The following is a 22005-nucleotide window of genomic DNA, read 5'->3' on the forward strand; positions in this document are numbered from 1 at the left end:
CCATAAATCTAATGTATGACTTGTACATGGCGCCATTCAAGGTGTTCTTGCATGAGGACCTGTTCTCAGCACTTTTCAGTCTTTTACCCGTTGTCCCTCCAGTGTCCTTTAGTCCAGCAATCAAAGACGTGCTGGGTCGGTAAGCGTGAGCCTGCTGTGTGCACTTTACTGACATCACATTACCTGATTTGCGGATATCAAAGTTTTTCTATAAAAACAGCAATTTGCATCCTCCAGCCTGCAGCATCACCTCGTGCAGCTTTAATACTTTGCGTGGAGAAGCGACTAAAAATTGTTCAACACAGACACACACACACAGACACGGGGATGGAGTTCACACAGAGGAATGAAGCGGTGCACTCTCATTGAAAACAGACAACAACGGGAGACGGGGAGGAGAGAGAGAGACACACAGACAGAGGTTTCATCCGTTTTTTTTTTTGTTTTCTTCCTCTACCGCATCCCTTTCTCTCCCCTCACCTTGTTGGGCTTGACAGCTCTCTGCAGGTTCTCGATCCATTTGTCTCTCTCTGCAGCTGAGCGACACGCAAAGCACTTGGTTCCCGATGCCGTAGTCACCTGAGGTTATAGCCAATAGTAAATTCAACAACCACAGCCATTAGTAACTATGGCGACTGCAGCTAAAGCGCCAAAACAATGTCGTGTATTCACTCTCAACCTCTGTCATGTTCCACTTAATGGGCAGATGATGGAAAAGCTGACAGACTTCTGTAGCAAACTAGGGAGGGGGTAGGACTCATTTCAGTGTCCTTTCTTTCTTTCATTCTTCATATGTTAAAAAAAACAACACTTTCAATTCACAGTCTCTCTCACATCACTGTCACTCTGTCACTTTTGGGTGCTATGTTCTGCTCTGTACGCTGCACTCAGTGCTGTTGTGCGTCCACGCCGGGCAGCTCGGTTCTCACCTCAAAGCAGTACTCTTGTCCCAGGATGCTCGAGTGGACGGGTTTGATGATGGCGTCCTCGTCCAGAGTGAGGTCCAGCGCCTCGGCGGCGCTGCTGGGAGACAGCAAGGACTCATGGGAGTGGGACTCTTTGAAGCTCTGCATCAAACGGGTCCTGGGAGGGGTGAGAGTCGTGGTTAGATGTGGAGAGGCTCTTTTGTCAAAGCGTAATTCACTTCCTTGTACAACAAACAATAAAACTGGTCAGTGCATGAAAATGACATGTGTTCATTCTAAACCCCAGCGCCTTCTTTTGAACAAAACTACACCTTATTTTGTCGAGGAGGTGATGTTTGTTTGTCTGTCAGCAGGTCGAAGCATGAACACATTAAATATCTGAGTGGATCTGAATCACAGGGTGGATGCACGAATCATTTCTCACTTAAGTTAACATTGTGAGGTAGGGCGTTTGTGCTGCATTCATGGGATTATCAGAATTACCAGTCAAAAGAGTTTGCATTGAAGGTAAATTGCGCCCTAGGGAACAATTTCCACCACGTTTCTACCTTTTGTATCGGACAAATCATGACGTAGATTTCAGATTTCAGTTGCTAAAATGCCTGCTGACTACATAATATTCAACATTTGAACTGTTATGGCTATAGAAAGCAAGTTATAACCCAAAGCTACAGTATTAAACTTATCGTATCACGCGGCAGCCGGTGGCTGATGTAAGGAGGCTGTAAAGAGGCTAAAGGTCCTCGAGGCAGCGGCCGTGTGTCCGGCTCCGACCTGCGGCCCTTTGCTGTGTGTCTCCCCCTCTCTCTCTCTCTCACCCTATTTCCTGTCTTTCCTATCTAATAAAAAAAGGCTTGAAAAACTGCCAAAAAACGATCTTTAAAAAAAAAACTTATGGTATCACTCAGAGGCAAAGAGGGAGAAAGAGTAGACGCGACACTTGTGGCAATGAAAAATAATGAACTATTTGAAACGATCCATTGTAAATGATTTAACAGGCAGCTGTAAAGTGGACAGACTGATGTCGCTTTAATAGCACAATGTTCATTCGTTGTTTTTAAAGAAACTCCAGCAGATGGAACGGAAAGCAAAAGTGTCTCCCGATCTGAAACGCTCATTACAACCTTGTTTAAAATGTAAATAATTGCTTATGTCAACCAATTACAGACGCTTGAAAGGATATTTCTGCACAATGCGTGAAGACTTTTGTCTGTTTTTTCACTTCGATAAACCAAACGTTAATGATGACTGGTGGCAAAATGCAGCAGATGTCTTCATTTTTTGTTTTTTTAGCCGTCTTTACAGATTTATCCTGTTTTCTCCCTCTGGGTAAAACATTTCAGACGCTCCTACCAATGCCTTGGAAAGATTCTTGATCCCGACACACACATGAGGTAGCGAGGTTTCCACTAATGCCTATCCATCACACTCACGTACCCACGTACTCCCACACACACACACACACACACACACACGCACGCACACACACACACACACACACACATGCATGCACACACACACCTAGCACACACACACACAGACACACACAGACAAACACGCACACACACGCACACACACACGCGCACACACACACATGCATGCACACACCCACACACATAGACACACACGCACACACACGCATGCACAGAGTTGTGCAAAAACCACACACCAGCTAAGCAGACAGTCCCAGAGATGATGACACACAGTGAGTCGGTCAGGTGTGACGAAGCCCCAGAGAAGAAAAGGGAGGATGGAAATGAGGAAAAAAGGAAAGAAAGAAAGAAAGAAAGAAAGAAAGAAAGAAAGAAAAGATGTCCTCCGTGCTGCGTCCGACTCTCAGCTTCTCCCCGTGCGTTTGTACTGTTTTTATCTACGTTCAATCGTAGCGTTCATCAACAGAGCACTGATTACATGTAGAGGACCGGGGGGGGGGGGGGGGGGGGGGGGAGAGAGAGAGAGAGAGAGAGAGAGAGAGAGAGAGGGATAAAAATAGACCCAAAGGACTGAGTCAGATTGAGGGGAATATAGAGGAGAAGAGAGAAAGCGTGGGGGAGGTTGTGAGAGAGAGAATGGCTGGGAGAGGGAGGGGGTGAGGGGATGGAGAGAGAGAAGACCTCTCAGAGGCCATCACTTTGATTCTGTAAACAGTGGAGAGGGAGAAAGGGAGAGCAGGGATTAGAGGAAAGAAAGAAGGTGGAAGGAGAGACTGAGAGGAGAGCAAGAGTGCTGGAGGTAAAAGACGGTAAAGGAGTCCCAGGGGAGCTGAAGTGCAGGAAGACTCAAACATGGAAGCACGCACACACACACGCACACACACACACACACACACACGCACGCACGCACGCACGCACACACACACACACACACACACACACACACACACACACACACACACGCACGCACCCGCGCGCACGCGCACGCACACACACACACACACACACACACACACACACACACACACACACACACACACACACACACACACACACACACACACACACACACACACGGCTAATTGAAAAGCTAAAAATAATTAAGAAAAAAAAAGGAAGCGAGGAAGCCAAATATCTATCAGTGCTTTACATGATTGCAAATTGAATGTCTTATTGTACAATAAAATATATTTAATGACATCACGCCTGGTGACGTTTTGTGACATCACAGCAGATCTGCCAACCTCGTGTGATATTTTGCTCGGCCCCTCTCACGTGTTCAAAAATGTCTTAGTTCACTGTTCAGCTGTAATCTCAGAAAGTTTGTTACCACGAAGCAAGTGCTGCCATTTCGTCTGCTGTGATTGGTTGTGGGTCACATTTCATGGCTCTGATTGGTCGATCAAACTGTGTCCAGAAGCATTTCGCTCTGTAATGTGGATCAAAATTGAACTGAGAGGGCCCAGACTTTGCATTTGCGATGATTCTGGTGTTGAACCTATTTTAGGCTAAACTATTAATCTAGTAATTGAAAAAGTACGCAACAGATTTACTGATAATGAAATACAGAACATTTTATTTTTGCAGGGCAGAAAATGCTCCACATTTAATTTAGTTTAATTTAGAAGCTCTGCTGAAAGACAGTGTCAAATAGATTATCATCTCATCTCCAGCCTCTTATCCGGGGTCGGGTCTCGGGGGCAGCAGCTTTAGCAGGGGACCCCAAACTTCCCTTTCCCGGGCCACATTAACCAGCTCTAACTGGGGGATCCTGAGGCGTTCCCAGGCCAGTGTGGAGATCTAATCTCTCCACCTGGTCCTGGGTCTTCCCCGAGGCCTCCTCCCAGCTGGACGTGCCTGGAACACCTCCCTAGGGAGGCGTCCAGGGTTCATCCTTACCAGATGATCCTGAACCACCTCAACTGGCTCCTTTCAACGCAAAGGAGCAGCGGCTCTACTCCGAGTTCCTCACGGATGCTGAACTTCTCCCCCTCTCTCTAAGGGAGACTCCAGCCCCCCTCCTGAGGAAACACATTTCGGCCGCTTGTACCCGCGACCTCGTTCTTTCGGTCATGACCCAGCTAGATTATCATGTATGAGTTAAATGACAGGGGGACCTACAGTGTTGTAAGGGAGAGAAACTCTAAGCACTGATGGGTGTTTGCCTGAACCTGGTAAAAATAGTTATTGTATCCCTGCTTTAGAGCCTGTTTGGGAGCTCAGAGGCACTTTTATGGCTGCATGAAAACACGGCTTGCATTCTCCTCTATCCTCACCGGATAGATAAGGATAAAAAAAAGAGAATAATAAGGATCAAAAGTGCAGATGTTCGCCGACACGCCTGGCAGAAAACATCCAGAGTAAAGCAGGAGCTGTGAAAAACAGACGGAAAAACCTTGAATTCAACCTTCGACTCTTGACTTGTTGTGTCCGTTCCGTCTCCTTGCAGCAGGCGGGGATAATAGACATCCACAACCTTCCCAAATGAATAAATCATGTGGAAATGCACCTTGGCAGACACCTGGTTTTAGCCCTCTGCTGACTGCACTGCTGCCCCGTGTTTAGATTATCAAGATGACCTTGTTCACATCTGAAGTTTGAGTTTGCCTCGGCTGCAGCCGTCCGTTGGGAACGCACAGATAAACTGAACGGACAAAATGAAAGCTCAGAACTAATAAGAGGATTCATTCATTTGTCGATCGACAGAAAATTAATTGGCAATTATTTTGTCATTAGGTTATTTTCAAAGCAAAAATTCAACCACTCTCTCTGCAGCTTCTCAGTAATGATGAGTTTTTGCTCTTCTTCATCTTATGTGGAAGTAAAGTGAATATTTTTGGGTTTCGGCTTCGGCTTTAGGGAATCAAAAAAATAATTGAGTTAACAAAAATACTGAGGATACCTCCCTTTATAAAGCAAAGTTCACGCTATCTCATCAAAATCGTCTGATCACTGTACTGTTCACACTACACACAGGGACAAGGGGTCGCATGCGTCAAGATCTGTCCCCAGGAGCAAGCCCTGAAGCCTTTGTCTGGTCTCCAAACTATGTTCTGTTCCTCTAGTCCATGGCTGCCCAATCCTGCTCCTGGAGGGCCACCTAAAACATGCAGGACAGTGAACCTCCAGGAGCAGGATTGGGCAGTCCTGCTCCTGGAGGGCCGCCTAAAACATGCAGGACAGTGGCCCTCCAGGAGCAGGATTGGGCAGTCCTGCTCCTGGAGGGCCGCCTAAAACATGCAGGACAGTGACCCTCCAGGAGCAGGATGGGGCAGTCCTGCTCCTGGAGGACCACCTAAAACATGCAGGACAGTGGCCCTCCAGGAGCAGGATTGGGCAGTCCTGCTCCTGGAGGGTCACCTAAAACATGCAGGACAGTGGCCCTCCAGGAGCAGGATTGGGCAGTCCTGCTCCTGGAGGGCTACCTAAAACATGCAGGACAGTGGCCCTCCAGGAGCAGGATCGGGCAGTCCTGCTCTAGTCTTTACTCTGTATACCCTGTTTTCTCTAGGTCAGGGGTGGGCAATCCTGGTCCTGGAGAGCCACTGTCCTGCATGTTTTAGGTTTCTCTCTGCTCTAACACACCTGATTCTTCTGATTTGCTCGTTATCAAGCAGCTGATGCTCGTCACAGTTTGATCATTGTTAGACTCAGGTGTGTTAGGGTAGGGAGTAACCTAAAACATGCAGGACAGTGGCCCTCCAGGAGCAGACTTGCCCTCCCCTGCTCTAGGTGAAACAACAACTTTGGTCTATGTTACAAATGCAACACATAGTAAAGCTCTTATTGTTACAGACGACCCCACTCGCAGGTTTCCCCTCTGTGTCTTGTACGTTCATAAACTGCAGCTCCTCGGGTCACTGGACCGTTTACACAGGGCTCCAGCGTGGGTTTATGCGTGCCGAGCCGAGTACTATTCCGTATTAGGGCAAATTTAGGTTTAAAACATCGTCCCCTCATTTAGATCTCTCATAACATTTATACCGGCAGTAGATACAAATGAATTCATGAATGAGGTGGAAATTGTTTGTGTTTTTGTGCAAAAGAGGCAAAAACTCAACGGGAAAGTTCATGAAACGTTGTCGTTTTGTCACAATTTAGTTCATCCTAAGTGTTAAGCAGCTGGATGTTACTTGAAAAGTGGAAACTTCAAACTTCATATTGTACATTCTGTCATATCTCATCTTGTTCTCCTTCAAAATAAAAAACATTTGTGCCAAAACAAAATCCAGGCGCTCCGATCTGTGTGGCTCTGAGTCTATGGACACGATACAGAGGAGGTATAATTAAGCAAATCTCCCACTGACTCATTATGGTCTGTACGGCGGCCATATGGCTGTCTGCTGGTTGCCATGGAGAGACATAGGGGATGTTTTATTTTCGCCCCTGCAGAGAAACAGCAACGGTGACGAGTGTTTTAATCTTAAGTTACACTGAGAGGGGAAAATAAACAGCACTTTACAACAATGACTGATGCTTCGCTACAATGTCCACACTTTTATATTTTCATCTTAAGTTATCTTTGTTTACCTGTGTGTGTGTGTGTGTGTGTGTGTGTGTGTGTGTGTGTGTGTGTGTGTGTGTGTGTGTGTGTGTGTGTGTGAGCGGTTGGTCTGTCGCCAGGATCGTCACCGACTGCTGCGTTCATTTATAATCGGAAATCGGAAATTCCAACTTCTGAGTCAGACATGAAGTAAGGGCAGAAGTGTAATAGGAACGTGTGTGTGTGTGTGTGTGTGTGTGTGTGTGTGCGTATATATAGATTGTTTCAAGAGAAAAATCCTCAAATGTTCTGTCCATATTTTTAAATTTAACTCCTATTTTCCTCTATATATATATATATATATATATATATATATATATATATATATATTAATACACCATTACACAGATCTGTCAACATTTTATTAAAGTAGTCATTTACTAATTCTATGTACATTATTGTTTTGTTTAGTTTTATTCATACTTGCTTTGGAAATCTCTGTTTCCAATGCAAATAAAGCTCCTTTGAATTGAACTGGAATAGAAAGAGGCATCGACAGATCGATAAACACTCCAACTTCCTGTAAAAGAAGCCGTTTTCTTGTCCTAACCATACTGTCTATGGTCCTAACACAATAATATCATTAATATAATCATTAATATATCATTAATAATAGAGATTTCTGAGTGGCCTCTCCAGCTGCATCCATTCTCTAATAAAAGTTCCTAACTGAATTACGTCACGCTTATGAAAGAACCATTAACTGTGTTATGCCACAACTCTACTCCAACTTCCTGTTTCAGTCAGAGAGAGGCTTTATATTGTGCATGTAGACGGGAAAGTAAATAGTCTGTGATGCCGTTACATTTACACGAACAGCCTGAGAGAAAAAGACAAAATTTTATATGGTGAATAAATGCAACGCCGCGTTGTTTGGCGGATGGACGCAGCCAAACACAGGCAGACACAGAAGCTTAACCCACATACGGATGCTTGACATCTCCACACATGCTCACTCACTGACCTGTCTTGGTCGGCACTGCGGAAGCGGGGGAGGATCATGTGGCGGAAACTGCTGGTTCGGTCCAGTTTGGGCTGACTCTTAGCCCTCTTGATAGAGCCCTTCAACCTTCTACTGAGGAAACTCTGGAGCGCGTGGATTTGGAGAGCGACAACAAGGACGAGACAGATGGAGGGGGAAAGGGAGGATGTGCATGGCGTGGAGTTAAAGGGAAGAAGGGGTTGATGCAAGTTGGAGAAAGATGGGTTGAACAGAGGATCCAAAGATTGGCGGAGTGTGTGAGTCAGTGTGGTTTGTGTCAGATGTGTTTTAGTGACACCAAAAAATCAGATGGAGACACACAAATGAGACACATGATGTGTGACGGGGGGGAGAGAACAAGGTCAGTTTATTATCAACAAGAAATCACACACCCACACATGTCCACTTCTGTCACAGGGGACTGCAGTGTCCTAACAGATCCTGCGGTGGGCAGTGGTGAGCCATACAGTCCAACAGCAAAGCTCAGCTGTGCAAGTCTCACATGGGTGCAGTTTGTCCTCACATGATCAAATAACACAATCTGAGACACTGGAGTAAGACATCGTTCATTGATAAGAAAGAACACGACGTGGGGTCCGTCCCTGTACACACAGATGCAGAATCAGAGATACCCAAGTGCCCAAAACTGTACGCACAACTGAAGAAATTGGCCATATGTTGGCATATATGGCGAGGATGTCACGCAGGTCACTTCCTACAGATATGAAGTGGTCCGCATTAACAGTGAGCTCAGCTGGCGCGCTCATGTTGCAGGTGTCTGTGCGAGAATATCATCAATGCCTCCATTTCCTCCGGAGAGTTTCTGGCGTCTGCAGGACTCTCATCTCATGTTATGGTATTACCGGCTGGTTTGGAAACCTAGCGGTTAAGTTCAAGCCTCAGATATTTCGTCTGGTTGCGACAGCAGGGAAGGTTATGGGAACGTCCACACCGCTAGTGGGATTTGATCCGCCCTTCTCGAGCCAAACTGAGTGCGTCCGAATGAATTCTGAGGGGAGGTGCAGGGTCCCCTTGTGTAAGCCCACTTGTTATAAACATTCATTTTGTCGCTCTGTCAGTTAGACTGATCGATGGGTAACTCCAGGAGGACAGACAGAAGGGCTGGGAGAAACCCAGATAACTGCAGGGTTGTTACAGATTGTGTGTGTGTGTGTGTTTTTTGGCTTATGATTGATTGGCTGCTTTTAAAAAAAAAATTTTTATTTTTTATATCAGGCTGATGTTTGCACGTCTTATTAAATGTTTTATTGTGATGTCTGGTCTCGATGCAGCAATTTCCTAGCCTGGAAAAACCAGAGGAATCTGCCAAACTCATGTTTTATTTGCTCTGGCAGATATGTCTGGACCCTCTCCCATACACAGAGATTTCCAGTCGTCCCGGCCCTTTGCCACCCAATCACAACCAAAACCTTAACCCCACTGTGTTTGTGGTAAACAATCTGTTATTTTCATAATCCTCTAAATAAAAAAGGACTTAGGGCGCACTCACACTGTCCCTCCGTCCCGTGCCCCGTGCTTTAGGGTCCTTGTCCCCCCCTCCAGGCCCGTTTGTACTCACACTACCTGGGCCTCGGAGAATGCTTCTTGCTGCCTATACGTCATCACGCCGTAACACGTCACACGCATTGATGACGTCATGGCGATGCGTGGCTTTGTTTCCAGATCTTTCCGTAGACCTCTGAGTTTTTGTGCGTCTTGTCGACTGTTTTTGAATCTTTTCATCGACCAAATCTGCAGTAAACACTCCACCTCCGCATCACACCAACGTGAACCTTTCACCGCCATTGTTTTAAATGTCCTCGCATGGTCCCTCCTTCTTTTTTCTATGTCCCAACAGGCGCACAGGAAATGACCTCAGAACCGCCGTAGGCCTCGTGCTCGTACATGTACACACGCTCGTGCTCGTACATGTGCAAACGCGCTTTACAAAAGCCCACCTCTCTCAGACGGGCCGTGGTCGGCCAGCTGGCCGCAGCTATGCGCGGAGCGGTTGCACTCACACTGGTCAAACGCACTAGGCTTTAGCCTAAAAACCTGTTTTGGCCCGGTGCGGAAGGGCAGTGTGAGTGCGCCCTTAGGTTCAATACAACTAAAAACATCTTGCAGACATTTAAATAGGACACGTGAGCCTACTGTTAATGAGTAAATGGAGACGAAGGGGCAAAGGATCGCCGGTGTCCTGTCTCGTTTTCATGTATACCAGGGGGTGAGACAGCCAGATCACATATATATGCTAACACACAACACCCCAGTGAACACGCTATAGGAAGGCGATGGATATCTGCCACCACAAGCAGCTCCAACACGTCCGTTAAGCTGTTAGCCGAGATGTATTCAGTCTTATATGAGTTCTGCTGACTCAGATTGTTTAGGGCTGAGCTGCGTCAGCATTTCTTTAAGCTCTATTTACCATGTCAGAGCTTTCCATCTCTCGCTCTGATGGTCATTTGTTTTCTGACTGCTGAGCTCCCAAAACACTCCAGAGCCAGAAAGTTTCGTGTTACGACAACCGGCTGTCACGAAGTGTCATGTCACGGCGTAAGTGCATATTAAACAGCTGTCAATACTGGGATTTTAATATACATTAAAACATTTTTTTATACTTTGATTTGGAGAAAAAGCACACACTTGGGAACCACATAGGCCTACTGTACAAAAAAGACAATGAAATTAAATGTAATGTTTATCTTTACAGTGTCTGACATGTGTTGTTATTTTTATTGGCATTACATGATAAACATCGGTGGCGTTTCCGCTATAACTTTGAAGTATTTGGACATGAATATTATTCCCACTGAATCCAGCATTACATTTCCTCATGTCTGCTCTTTGTAAAACCTGCCTATAGAAACATAAAAGTGTGAACCACAGACCGAATGAAACGATGGATAAAGCGGCTCCACTTCCTCCCACCGCACGAAAGTGAAGCCGAAATATCTCAGATACGGGCGCCGCCATGTTTTAATTTCTGTCTGCGCTGTAGTGATCGGTCGGTGGCGTCGCGTTGCGTCGTCGAAGTGGCGTCCATACAGCGGCCCGAACAGGCGTGACTGTATCACAGCTCACTCACCCTGTTTTTATAGCATCGAATAACTAATTAAAACCAAACAAGAAAAAGGAACAGTGGTACAAACCCATATCGACACATATACACACATTGTACTTAGATTTTTAGTCTGGCCCACGTCCTATCGGCTAACACCATATCGTCTACGGCGTGAACGTGCACTTAAGTCCTCAGCACTGCAGGAGTGTGTATGGGGACAGACCCTTAGTTTGCAGGACCATGGATGTGATCGGACAGACTCGAACCATAACTTGAACCATTTTTACAACAGTGTCTTGCAAACATTTACTTGCAAAGGAGGGATCACTGGCACTGAAGCTAAGTGATATGTTGCTGTGGTGGAAAATATATTTTAGCCACCTTAAAAAAAGGCAAACTTATTAAAACAATATTCATGTAACTTTACTCTATATGTAGAAGATTTCACTGCTTTACCATGCGGTCAAACTGCCCTTTCCTCTGGCTCTACGTGTTCTCAAACGCAGAACTGCAGCATTCCTACGCAGAGGAGCACCGTGTTGAGTGCTGTTGGAAAGGAAAGGGCCGTCTGATGGCAAGGCAAAGCTGTGAAAATACTCTAAATATAGCAGACACTTAAACTGATATTGAATTTTTTAGGTGCCCCTCTTTAAGGTGGCTAAAATACATTTTCAGCAGGACATTTCTTCACGCAACCCCACTTAAAGAAATTAAACTCTCCCTTTGATATTCTAATTTAACGTCACTTCTGTAAAAATAGAATAATTATGCACACTGTATTAAAAAGATGTGACATTTAAAACCCAAATTATAGTTTTTTCAGCCCACAAATAGTAGAGTAGACAAGGACATTGATCACCCGTGGCTGGGTCGCCTGAGTAGGATGTCTGACGTTTGAAAGACCCGAAACATCTGATGATCTCAGGTAACATCACTGATGATGCGTTCAGGTGCATCAGAGGACTGATGAATTCAAGAACTGGGCCGTAAATGTAAATGTAACACTGTCAAGACTGTGAGCTTTAGAGCTCAAAGGATGCGTGTTGTTCCTTTCTTACTCACTGTGCCTTCAAGGAGCTTCATCTATATAGCTCTCAGGTGCAGCCTGAAGCCTCACAGTGATGTCATTTATAAACCTATAGCATAACGGCATCCTAGAGTGGGAGAATAAATGGAGGGGAATGACACCTCATCATCCGGCATGAGTCAAATGGCTTTGAAGGGCTGTCTCGAGGATACGACCAAACACTTGGCTCCATCTGCTGGTTCCAAGCTAATAGCTTGCATGACTACATCTGATTTGATTAGCCGCTCCGTCTGACACTTTAAGTCTCAAAAAGTAAAAGTATTCAATGCAAAGAGAGAGAGAGAGAGAGAGAGAGAGGGAGAGAGAGAGAGAGAGAGGGAGAGAGAGAGAGAGAGAGAGAGAGAGAGAGAGAGAGAGAGAGAGAGGGAGAGAGAGAGAGAGAGAGAGAGAGAGAGAGAGAAGCCTGAATCACAATAAAACACAATAAAGGGAGGTAACAGTTGGAAAGCGGGGAACTTCATGTTCAGCGGCTACGTTCCAGATGCACAAAGTCGCTCTGGTTCATTTCAGGTTAAAGGAGAATATTGCTGTCATAAAGGGCGCACTCCCACTGTGCCTCCGTACCGTGCCCAAACACGTTTCACGACTAAAGTCTAGTTCATTTGACCCGTGTGAGGCCACGGCCCGTTTGGGAGAGGTGGGCTTTTGTAAAGCACGTTTGCACACGTACGAGCACGAGCGTGCGCACGTGTACGAGCACGAGGCCTACGGCAGTTCTGAGGTCATTTCCTGTGCGCCTGTTGGGACATAGAAAAAAGAAGGAGGGACCATGCGCGGACATTTAAAACAATGGCGGCGAAAGGTTCACGTTGGTGTGATGCGGAGGTGGAGTGTTTACTGCAGATTTGGTCGAGTAAAAGATTCAAAAACAGTCGACAAGACGCACAAAAACTCAGAGGTCTACGGAAAGATCTGGAAACATAACGACGCATCAAGATGATGTCAATCAATGCGTGTGACGTGTTACGGCGTGATGACGTATAGGCAGCAAGAAGCATTCTCCGAGGCCCAGGTAGTGTGAGTACAAACGGGCCTGGAGGGGGGGACAAGGACCCTAAAGCACGGGGCACGGGACGGAAGGACAGTGTGAGTGCGCCCTTAATGCAGGATAATAACAAAAGCTCTCTATGAAAGGATTTGCCCGTATCTTTAGTTTCCACCCTTGAGGCTCGGTCATCCAATCAGAGAATCTGAAATATTGATATGATGAACACACTCATCTCTCGTCTCAGCCGCTCTGACATAATGATGAAAACACACAAACTTGGGGCTTCACGTTTACTCTAATGGATCATCCGGCCCCTCTAATGTTAAAGTGTGGACGCTGTTTTCCATTCTGCGACAGTGAACGGGCGGCGAACAGTTTCCTGTGAGAGAAAAACAAGTCCTGCTATTTCCAGCTGGAGTGCAGTGTGCAAACACCAGCAGGAAGAATGGGAAAGAGACGGGCAGCGCGGAGCACCGGCACACGCTTAATAAGACGCCGATCCGTCCTTTAAGCCCCGTTACGTGCACGTTTGATACCTCGTGATTGGATTTCTGTTGCCGTGAATAAAACAATAAACAGATTATTTCTGTCCACAGACAGGATGTGTGTCACGGCCCGCTCCTCTCGCTCCCTCTGTGTCTTAAGTTCTCAAAAATAAAAAAAGAAGAGTCATCCCAGGAGAACCAGTGACTTTTTTACACAACTTTTCTTTTGTTCACATTAAAGAATCAAACCAGGTGTTTTGCACGTTTTATCCCGTTTACTACAAATCCCATTTATTTCAGATCTCATCTCATCTCATCTCATCTCATCTCATCTCATCTCATCTCATCTCATCTCATCTCATCTGGGGGGGACTGTGGCTCAGTGAAAGAGTGGGTTGTCCTACATTCGAGAGATTGGCGGTTTGATTCCCACCTCCCCCGGTCCACATGTCAAAGTGTCCTCGAGCAAGACACTGGACCCCGAATTGCTCCCCGTTCTGCGCATGGGTGTGTAAATGTGGTGTGAATGGTCAGATTAGATGGTCTGTAGATGTCAACTGCCATCAGTGTGAATGTCTGTGTGAACGGGTGAATGTGACAAACACTGTGAAAGCGCCTTGAGTGGTCAGAAGACGAGAAAGGCGCATTATAAGGACAAGTCCATTTACCATTCATCTCATCTTCAGCAGCTCTAAGAGATCAGGCACCCTCGCATGGGCGTAAAAGTAAGATTTAGGGCCTCACAATAAAATTGCTCCCGCCGCCCCCGGACCTCCCAGAGCCCCGGGAAAAATCAGGGAGGTAGCCCCAGGTCTTTGGCTCCAGGCCAAATTGGTCCTGAGTCTCTAGGCGCCTGGGGAGCCCCGCAATCTGCCCCGAAGGTAGGACAATTTCTGCAGTTCCGCCAGTCGGCGCTGGACCTTTTCACAGTTAACGATTTGTGATTTCTCTTGCCAGTGCAGTTCACCATTGGTTTTCATTCTTTTCTGATAAGACAAATCTCCATTCACAGACGCTATCACGTCAAAAAAGCCATAAAAATAAACAATTCACTGAATAGGGATTATTTAAAAGTGTGTTTTAGCATAACAATAGGCTAGAATAGGCAACATTAGTCATTTTATTTCTTTCTTTCTCATTTGTTTGTTTGTTTCCGCTCGCACTTCATGTAATTGGAGCAGTTTCAGTGTTGGGGCAGAGCCTTCTCTGTGTTTATTCATGACGCTCGATTATTTCTGTCCTTAATGTCGACGTTAATTCTGCAAACAAACAAATTAACAAAGTGCAGTCCAGACTTTTCAAACCTGCACTTAAAGCGCTTTACCTCAAAATAATGAATTAATGACAAACGTAAACATGTTTTCAAGTATGTTTTTTAAGAGTCTGATAACCGATTTCCATACCATCGAGAAATGAATAGAGACCGATGGCTGCCTGAACTGGTGGAAAAACTCATTTACAGTATGAATGTGAAAGCAGTTTGTATTTAAGGGGCTAAAACGTGCAAACACACTGGCATGGCCTTTTAAGTTGTGCTGTTCCAATAACTGTAAATATAAATGAACACAGACTTCATAGATGACAGATGTTGCCGTGTTTTCATGCCCCAGGCTTCTTAAACACTGTAGCCCGTGTCTCTGCTTCAGCCATGTTTGTGTCACGTACCTCAACAGGGGGCAGTGGTGCAATAAACGTTCCTCCTGCCACTGGACTCGAACTGGCAGCCCTCCAGTCTCCGCCCCAGTACGAGAAGGGGGAGGAGGAGGAGAAGGTGGCAGGCGAGTGGGGCAGGGTGAAGGATAGGGAGGGGGAGAGGGGCAGCGAACGTGGCAAGGGGGGCGTGCTAACCCCTTTCTTGGAGCCCCATTGCTGCGGCTGCGGCTGCTGCGGGTAAAAGGCGAGGGAGGGGGACACAGCCAGGGACAGGGGGAAAGGGTGAGGCGGGGTGCCGCTGGCCCGGCGGCCACAGGTGTGTGGAGGGCCCAGGGCGGGAGGGAGGAGGGACAGAGAGAGGGTCGGAGGAAGCGAGCGAGGCCGGGGACAGGGGGGGTTACTCACGGATTGTCGGAAGGGTTGAATTGGGGCAGTGGGAGGGACCTCCATGCTGGGCTGCTTCGGAGTGGCTATGCTCTTCCGCCGGGCGCGATGATCTGAGAGGAAAGAAAGGCAGACAGGTAAGACTCTAACTCACACCAGGGCAAGGTAAACACCCGAACGAAACAAAATGAGGACAGGACAAAAAAATGCGTCGGCGAGACACAGCTAGAGCGAGAGGATGTGGGGAGAGGAAGACGAGGCCATTGTGGAAATAAACTGCTACGGCAGAGCTGTAGTTGACGGTCTGTCCTGAAGGAATGAGAGAGGGCAGGAAAGAATATGAGCTAGATGGAGGTCAAAGGTGAGCGAGGCAGAAATAAAACCATGCTGGGTCACACACACCCAGCCACCAGCACTGCTGCTGCTTCTTCTGCTACACACACACACACACACGCACGCAAACTCAAATACACTTTCATCCGTGGAGGGTAGGAGGTTGAAGAAGTGGGCGAGAGACTATCGGAGAGATAGATTTTCTGTCTGAACGTCAAATGAGGCGAATGTTAACAGTCTGCGTGTTGAAGCGAGGGGAGAGGGGAAGGAACGGGGGACGCAGCGGACGGAGAGGAGCGAGCCTTAAACAAACACACGCACTTATTGACTTCCGTCAGTGAGTCGGTGTCTAATGCACTGAATTGGTCAGTAAGGGAATAAACGTCTGTCCCACGCTTGATGGATGACGCAGAGTGTAGATGTACAGTGAGAGAACACAGGGGACAAAACACGGGCCTGGTTGACCTGGATGCCATGTTTAACCACGCAGCACCACAAATGACAGCGCCTATTTACTGCAGGTATCGCCCGTTTTTGGCCACGTCTTCCGCCTCCCCATCCCCGTCGACTACATGTTGGAAAATTCAATCAACTGTCAGGACTGTGGGTCTGTCTCTGCATCACTGTCCTCAAGGAAAAGGCATGTACAAGTTTCACAAACTAGATCAAATCTCTCTGTGCGTGAATAAATCAATAAATGGTTTGGCTGCAAATGACATCTCTAACAATTCATACATTCATTCATCTTCAGCCTCTTGTCCCTGTCGGGGTCGCGGGGGTGCTGGACCGGGCGTGAGGCGGGGTCCACCCTGGACAGGACGCCAGTCTATCACAGGACACATAGAGACGAACAGAGACAGACAACCATTCACACCTACGGGTGATTTAGAGTCATCAATGAACCGAACACCTGCACGTCTTTGGACTGTGGGAGGAACCCGGAGAACCCGGAGAAAAGCCACGCAGACACGGGGAGAACATGCAAACTCCACACAGAAGGGCCCCAGCCGGGATTTGAACCTGGAACCTTCTCGCTGCTAACCACTACACCACTTGTTCCTAAAATATACCACACAAATGAGCAGAGGATCTCTGGTGTGACTGATCATTTCTAAAGGCAGCTTTAAAACTAATTATTCTCCACTGCCTTTAAAGGTTCACATTGTTTTTACTTATAGTATCATATATTTTCCTCTTTACACTTTCTAATTCCGTTTTACAGTTTCTCTCTTAAACATATCAACACTGTGATTTGTTCTACGTATAATAGTTCTTCAGTTTCGGGGTCTTGTATGTGGAGAACTGTGCAATGCTTCACTCTTGTTACAGTCATGCTGCATGTTCAGAGATACAGGGTTCAGCGCTTTACCAAGGTCGGACTCAAGCACTCTTTTGTCAATGCTAAAATTAAACATGGAGCTTAATCCCAGATCAAATGAACGCTGCGGGGTCTTGAATAGATTGCCTTCGTTAATTGTAACGTTATGTTCGATGTCTATATTCCTGTTCTTGTCTTACATTTTTGTCTTTGTTGATGTTGCGAATGGAACGGCCGAGATGCAAGAAGAGGTGATCTGACAATAACTGAATAGCAGTAAATCGTAAATATAGGGATTAGACATGCAACAGAAGCCTCATTTCCACCATTAGTCCAGTCCAGTTCAGCTCAGTTTGTTACACGTTTGCATTTCCATTGTCTAGAGTTGTCGACGGCACCGGTAGAGCCGCTCTATTCCGTGCTGTTTTTCCACCCCTCTGTTGAGGTACCTAGCCCGCTGATGCGATACTACAGCAAAGAGGGGAGCTGGAAACACTGCAGTCTGCTTGTTGTTGACGTTCTCCTGCATCGTCGGTGAGGAGGAAATGCAGTGAGAGCTGGATGGAGCAGTGAGGAATGAAAAGGTTTTCCATCTTGTTTCTAGGCTCACGGCCACGGCTTCTATCGTACGTCTGAGCGACCGCGTGGTAGCAACCGCGCCCACATTTAAGAGTACTGCCTGCTACTGTAGAGTTAAGGTGCACGTCCGTACAGGATACATACGGTTCTAATGGTACAATACCACATTTGTTTGATGGAAACATGTTCGCTGGGTGTAAGGGACGTTGCTGTTATGTAGTATGCATCTTAACCACTGGGCTACCAGATGTCCACATTGTTTTTTTTCATCAAATATCTACCAATTAGTAGCGTTCACTGTGTTAGAGCGATGATGGACACAGCTACACCAACCTGCAATCAAGTTAGCAAATCTGCACTCAAATCTTATTCAAAGACTTTTGAAAATGATTCTTCACCTTCATAGCACTAAGGGCGCACTCACACTGTCCTTCTGCACCGCGCCCCGGACTTTAGGGTCCTTGTCCCCCCCTCCCTCTCCCCCTGAACCCCAGGCCCGTTTGTACTCTACCTGGGCCTCGGCGAATGCTTCTTCGACCAAATCTGCAGTACATGGTCCCTCCTTCTACTTCTATGTCCGAACGTGCTCGTGCTCGTACACGTGCGCACGTTTGTGCTCGTACATGTGCAAACACGCTTTACAAAAGCCCACCTCTCTCAGACGGGCTGTGGACGGCCAGCCGGCCGCAGATATGCACGGAGCGGTTGCACTCACACTGGTCAAACGCACTAGGCTTGACCCGAAAAACCTGTTTTGGCCCCCGTGCGAAAGGACAGTTTGAGTGCGCCCTATGCCAATGAATGGGGGAGGGGATGTCAATGGTCTAAATAGACCTACTTCATCCTGAGGGGAACATGGATGTCCGTATCGAATGTCAACCCAATACATGCAACAGTTCAACCAATAAAACCACCAATATGAATCTCATGCTGGTGCTAGAGGAGAGTGCCCTGTACACAACCTTGTGCCTGTCCTGGTAAAAAGACAGGACAGGCACAAGGTGAACATTTTGACCTTAGTAGGAGGAACACCAAAGTCACAGACTGACTCCGTAAAGCCTTGCAGGTAGAAAAGGAGCACAAACATCATTCTAGTGTTTGACCTGAATATGTAAAGTTATGAGAAGTCAACAGCGTGTTGCAGATGAAGACAAAACACTCTACGGTCTAATAAAGCCTCTAGTTCTGTCAATGCTTTCTATTCACGTCTCCCTTTTCTGTCTTTTGCCCTTTTTTGTTGCATGGCCCCATAAAACAGACATCTACGGCGCGATGACCTTCGTTTAAACTAAAAGTTGGCCACGTTTGCTTGTTTGTTCGTAATTCTTGTCGATTTCTCCGGCATTGAAGCCTCACTCTTCATCTTATCTGCTCTTTCCTTTGCTTTCTCCCTCTCTCAGCCTCTTCTGTCACACAGTCACAGTAATAGTCAGACACACACACACACACACCTCTTCGCTCCCACGCAGCTATTTTACATAATTCAAATAGTGCATTTATCCCTCTACCTCTCTTCAGCCCCTGATCTCTCTCTGTCTCTCCTCTCTCTCTCTCATTTTCGGTCTCCTTGCACCCTCTCCCTTTTTCAGATGTGCGGCGTCTAGAAACCTCCATCTTCTCCACATTACCTTCATTTGTGTTTCTCTTTTATCCTCGTCACCCGTCTCCTTTCACTCTCTTTCATTTACCTGCCCAAATGGCACTCTTTTCACCGCGAGCTCGCCCGTCTCTCTGTCTGCAATCCTAACATTTTCTCCAACCTTCACAAGGAGGGGAAAAATATGTCCACGAAAAGGTGTCCGTCATCCAGGCCAGACATCAAACTATGCCAGCGTCTGTTTGCCCAAATCCACAGCTTCAAACCCACCAAATCCAAGTCTGTAGGCCGGGTGACTGAGTGATGGAGGCATCTTCTAAATGAAACCTTAAAGAGCAGGGATTATGCATTAAAGGTTACTGACTAATCACGGTAGAAGGAAAAAAAACTCAACATCTAGTATTCTAATATCCGTGTCTGTGGCGACATTCACAGGTTAGATGTAAACAAGCCGCCATGTTAGTGACGCAGCTGACAGCGGTTGTTCTGTCGGCCCAGATCGTCACCGACTGCTGCGTTCATTTGTAATCGTAAATTCCAACTTCTGAGTCAGACATGAAGTAAAGGCAGGAGTGTAATAGGAATGTGTGTGTGTGTGTGTGTGTGTGTGTGTGTGTGTGTGTGTGTGTGTGTGTGTGTGTGTGTGTGTGTATTTAAGAGGGTAACATATAGAGGACAGACTGGAAGTAGAGAGGTGAATGTGTTTCAGTTAAGTTTACAAAAGAGCAAAAATAAAAATTACAATCGTCAACACACATAGTGACCATGAACGCGACAAGATGGAGGCTCTGAAAGAACAGGCTCACCTGCAGTTACATCTTACCGCCACAGAGGCCGCTAGAAACAATGTGTATCAAATCTTATGGAGTTCAACTTTAAGTTTAGGTAAATTGCATCAACATGCTCCAACAATCAAAAAAACATAAAACGTGACAAACATCTTTAAGGTCACCCTTCAGCAATACCTGATAATACATTAACAACAACTGAAGCACCTGTCTCTCGTCACAGATGACTGAGTGATCGAGACATCATCTAAATGAAACCTTAAAGAGCGGGGATTATGCATTAAAGGTTACTGACTAATCACAGTAGAAGGAAAAAAAACTCAACATCTCGCTCCGTTAAAAGGTGTCAAGAGCACTTTTGACAATTGACTGTAATTGTATGAAAAGTAAGTTCATTTAAATATCCTCAAAATTTGCAGTTACATAACGGCAAAAACCTTTTAATTTGAAAATCTAACGGACAGATTGACACACAGTTAAAGACAATTATACTATTTAGTGCCTGGTACATTATCAAGAAGTTTGGCTAAATTGTTCCTGGAATCCATCTTTAGTTTAGAGATATTAAACATAAGATTAATGAATATGTGGCTGCCATCACTCGCTCACAGTACTACGCGGTTTCTTAGGTGTACTCTGCGAGAAGTGTTAATTAACAGCAACTATCATGGGTGCTGGCCTGTGCGGCTGGAGGTGATGCCATTATTATGTATGCATCATAACTGCAGCCATCTCAATTAAAAGGCCTCAGAACAGTGATATCAAGATCCACTTCAGAATATATTGTTTCCTAAACTAATTAGTTTTTCCTGGAGGAGCAGACTGTGCCAAGCAGAGGACGGTGATTTAAGACTCTCACAGTCTTACAGTCACAAAACAACAAAAGTTTCTGCAGTCAGTGTGGGTTTAGCTTTAGACGGTGAGATCAGGAAAAGAGCAGTCTGTGAGTTGGTGTGCTATCATAACTCTTCAGGTGATAATAATAGAAAAAACAGGTCCAATAAGATTCTGAGAGCACGTGTCTTATTACATCCTCCACTGGAGGGTTTCATTGGGGTCACGGTTCCTGTTGGAAATCAACCAAGTCTTTGTCTGCTTCAGGTAGTGGCAGCTGTTGTTTTCCCCTAAAACATCAGATTTGAATGTTTTAGAATTCATGCGTTGTGAGAAGTAGCAGTTTAGTGTGGGACGGCTGCTCTGCAGGTGCGTTTTACCGTAGTTTTATTTTTGGGCCGCGCAGAGTACGTTTCTCCTAATCAGAGAAACAGTTTAGTAAATAGTTTGTTTAGTAAGAATGAGGTCGCGGGTTCAAGCGGCCGAAATGTGTTTCCTCAGGAGGGGGGCTGGAGTCTCCCTTAGAGAGAGGGGGAGAAGTTCAGCATCCGTGAGGAACTCGGAGTAGAGCCGCTGCTCCTTTGTGTTGAAAGGAGCCAGTTGAGGTGGTTCAGGATCATCTGGTAAGGATGAACCCTGGGCGCCTCCCTAGGGAGGTGTTCCAGGCACATCCAGCTGGGAGGAGGCCTCGGGGAAGACCCAGGACCAGGTGGAGAGATTAGATCTCCACACTGGCCTGGGAACGCCTCAGGATCCCCCAGTTAGAGCTGGTTAATGTGGCCCGGGAAAGGGAAGTTTGGGGTCCCCTGCTAAAGCTGCTGCCCCCGCGACCCGACCCAGATAAGAGGCTGAAGATGAAGATGAAGAACAAAGTGCTTATTTTAACCCAAACCATGATATTTCCTAAACCTAACCAAGCACCTAAATTTAACCAAACTGCCACGTGTTTAAAACAGCAACGGTTAAAGTTGTACTCCGTAAGATTTCCATCTATTTAATTGCCTTTTA

General features: G+C 46.3%; 1 protein-coding gene across 1 annotated transcript in view; it reads right to left on the reverse strand.

The window, feature by feature from the left end:
• The window catches only part of syngap1b (synaptic Ras GTPase activating protein 1b), a gene marked incomplete at both ends in the record, with an annotated part of 171782 nt that overhangs the window by 39912 nt on the left and 109865 nt on the right, over positions 1-22005 (reverse strand). The window contains 4 exon segments of the mRNA XM_083918601.1: positions 481-579; positions 930-1083; positions 7867-7988; positions 15570-15661. Coding sequence (XP_083774727.1) covers positions 481-579; positions 930-1083; positions 7867-7988; positions 15570-15661 — 467 coding nt within the window.

Source organism: Echiichthys vipera (assembly GCF_963691815.1).
Source record: "Echiichthys vipera genome assembly, chromosome: 8".
NCBI lineage: Eukaryota > Metazoa > Chordata > Actinopteri > Perciformes > Trachinidae > Echiichthys > Echiichthys vipera.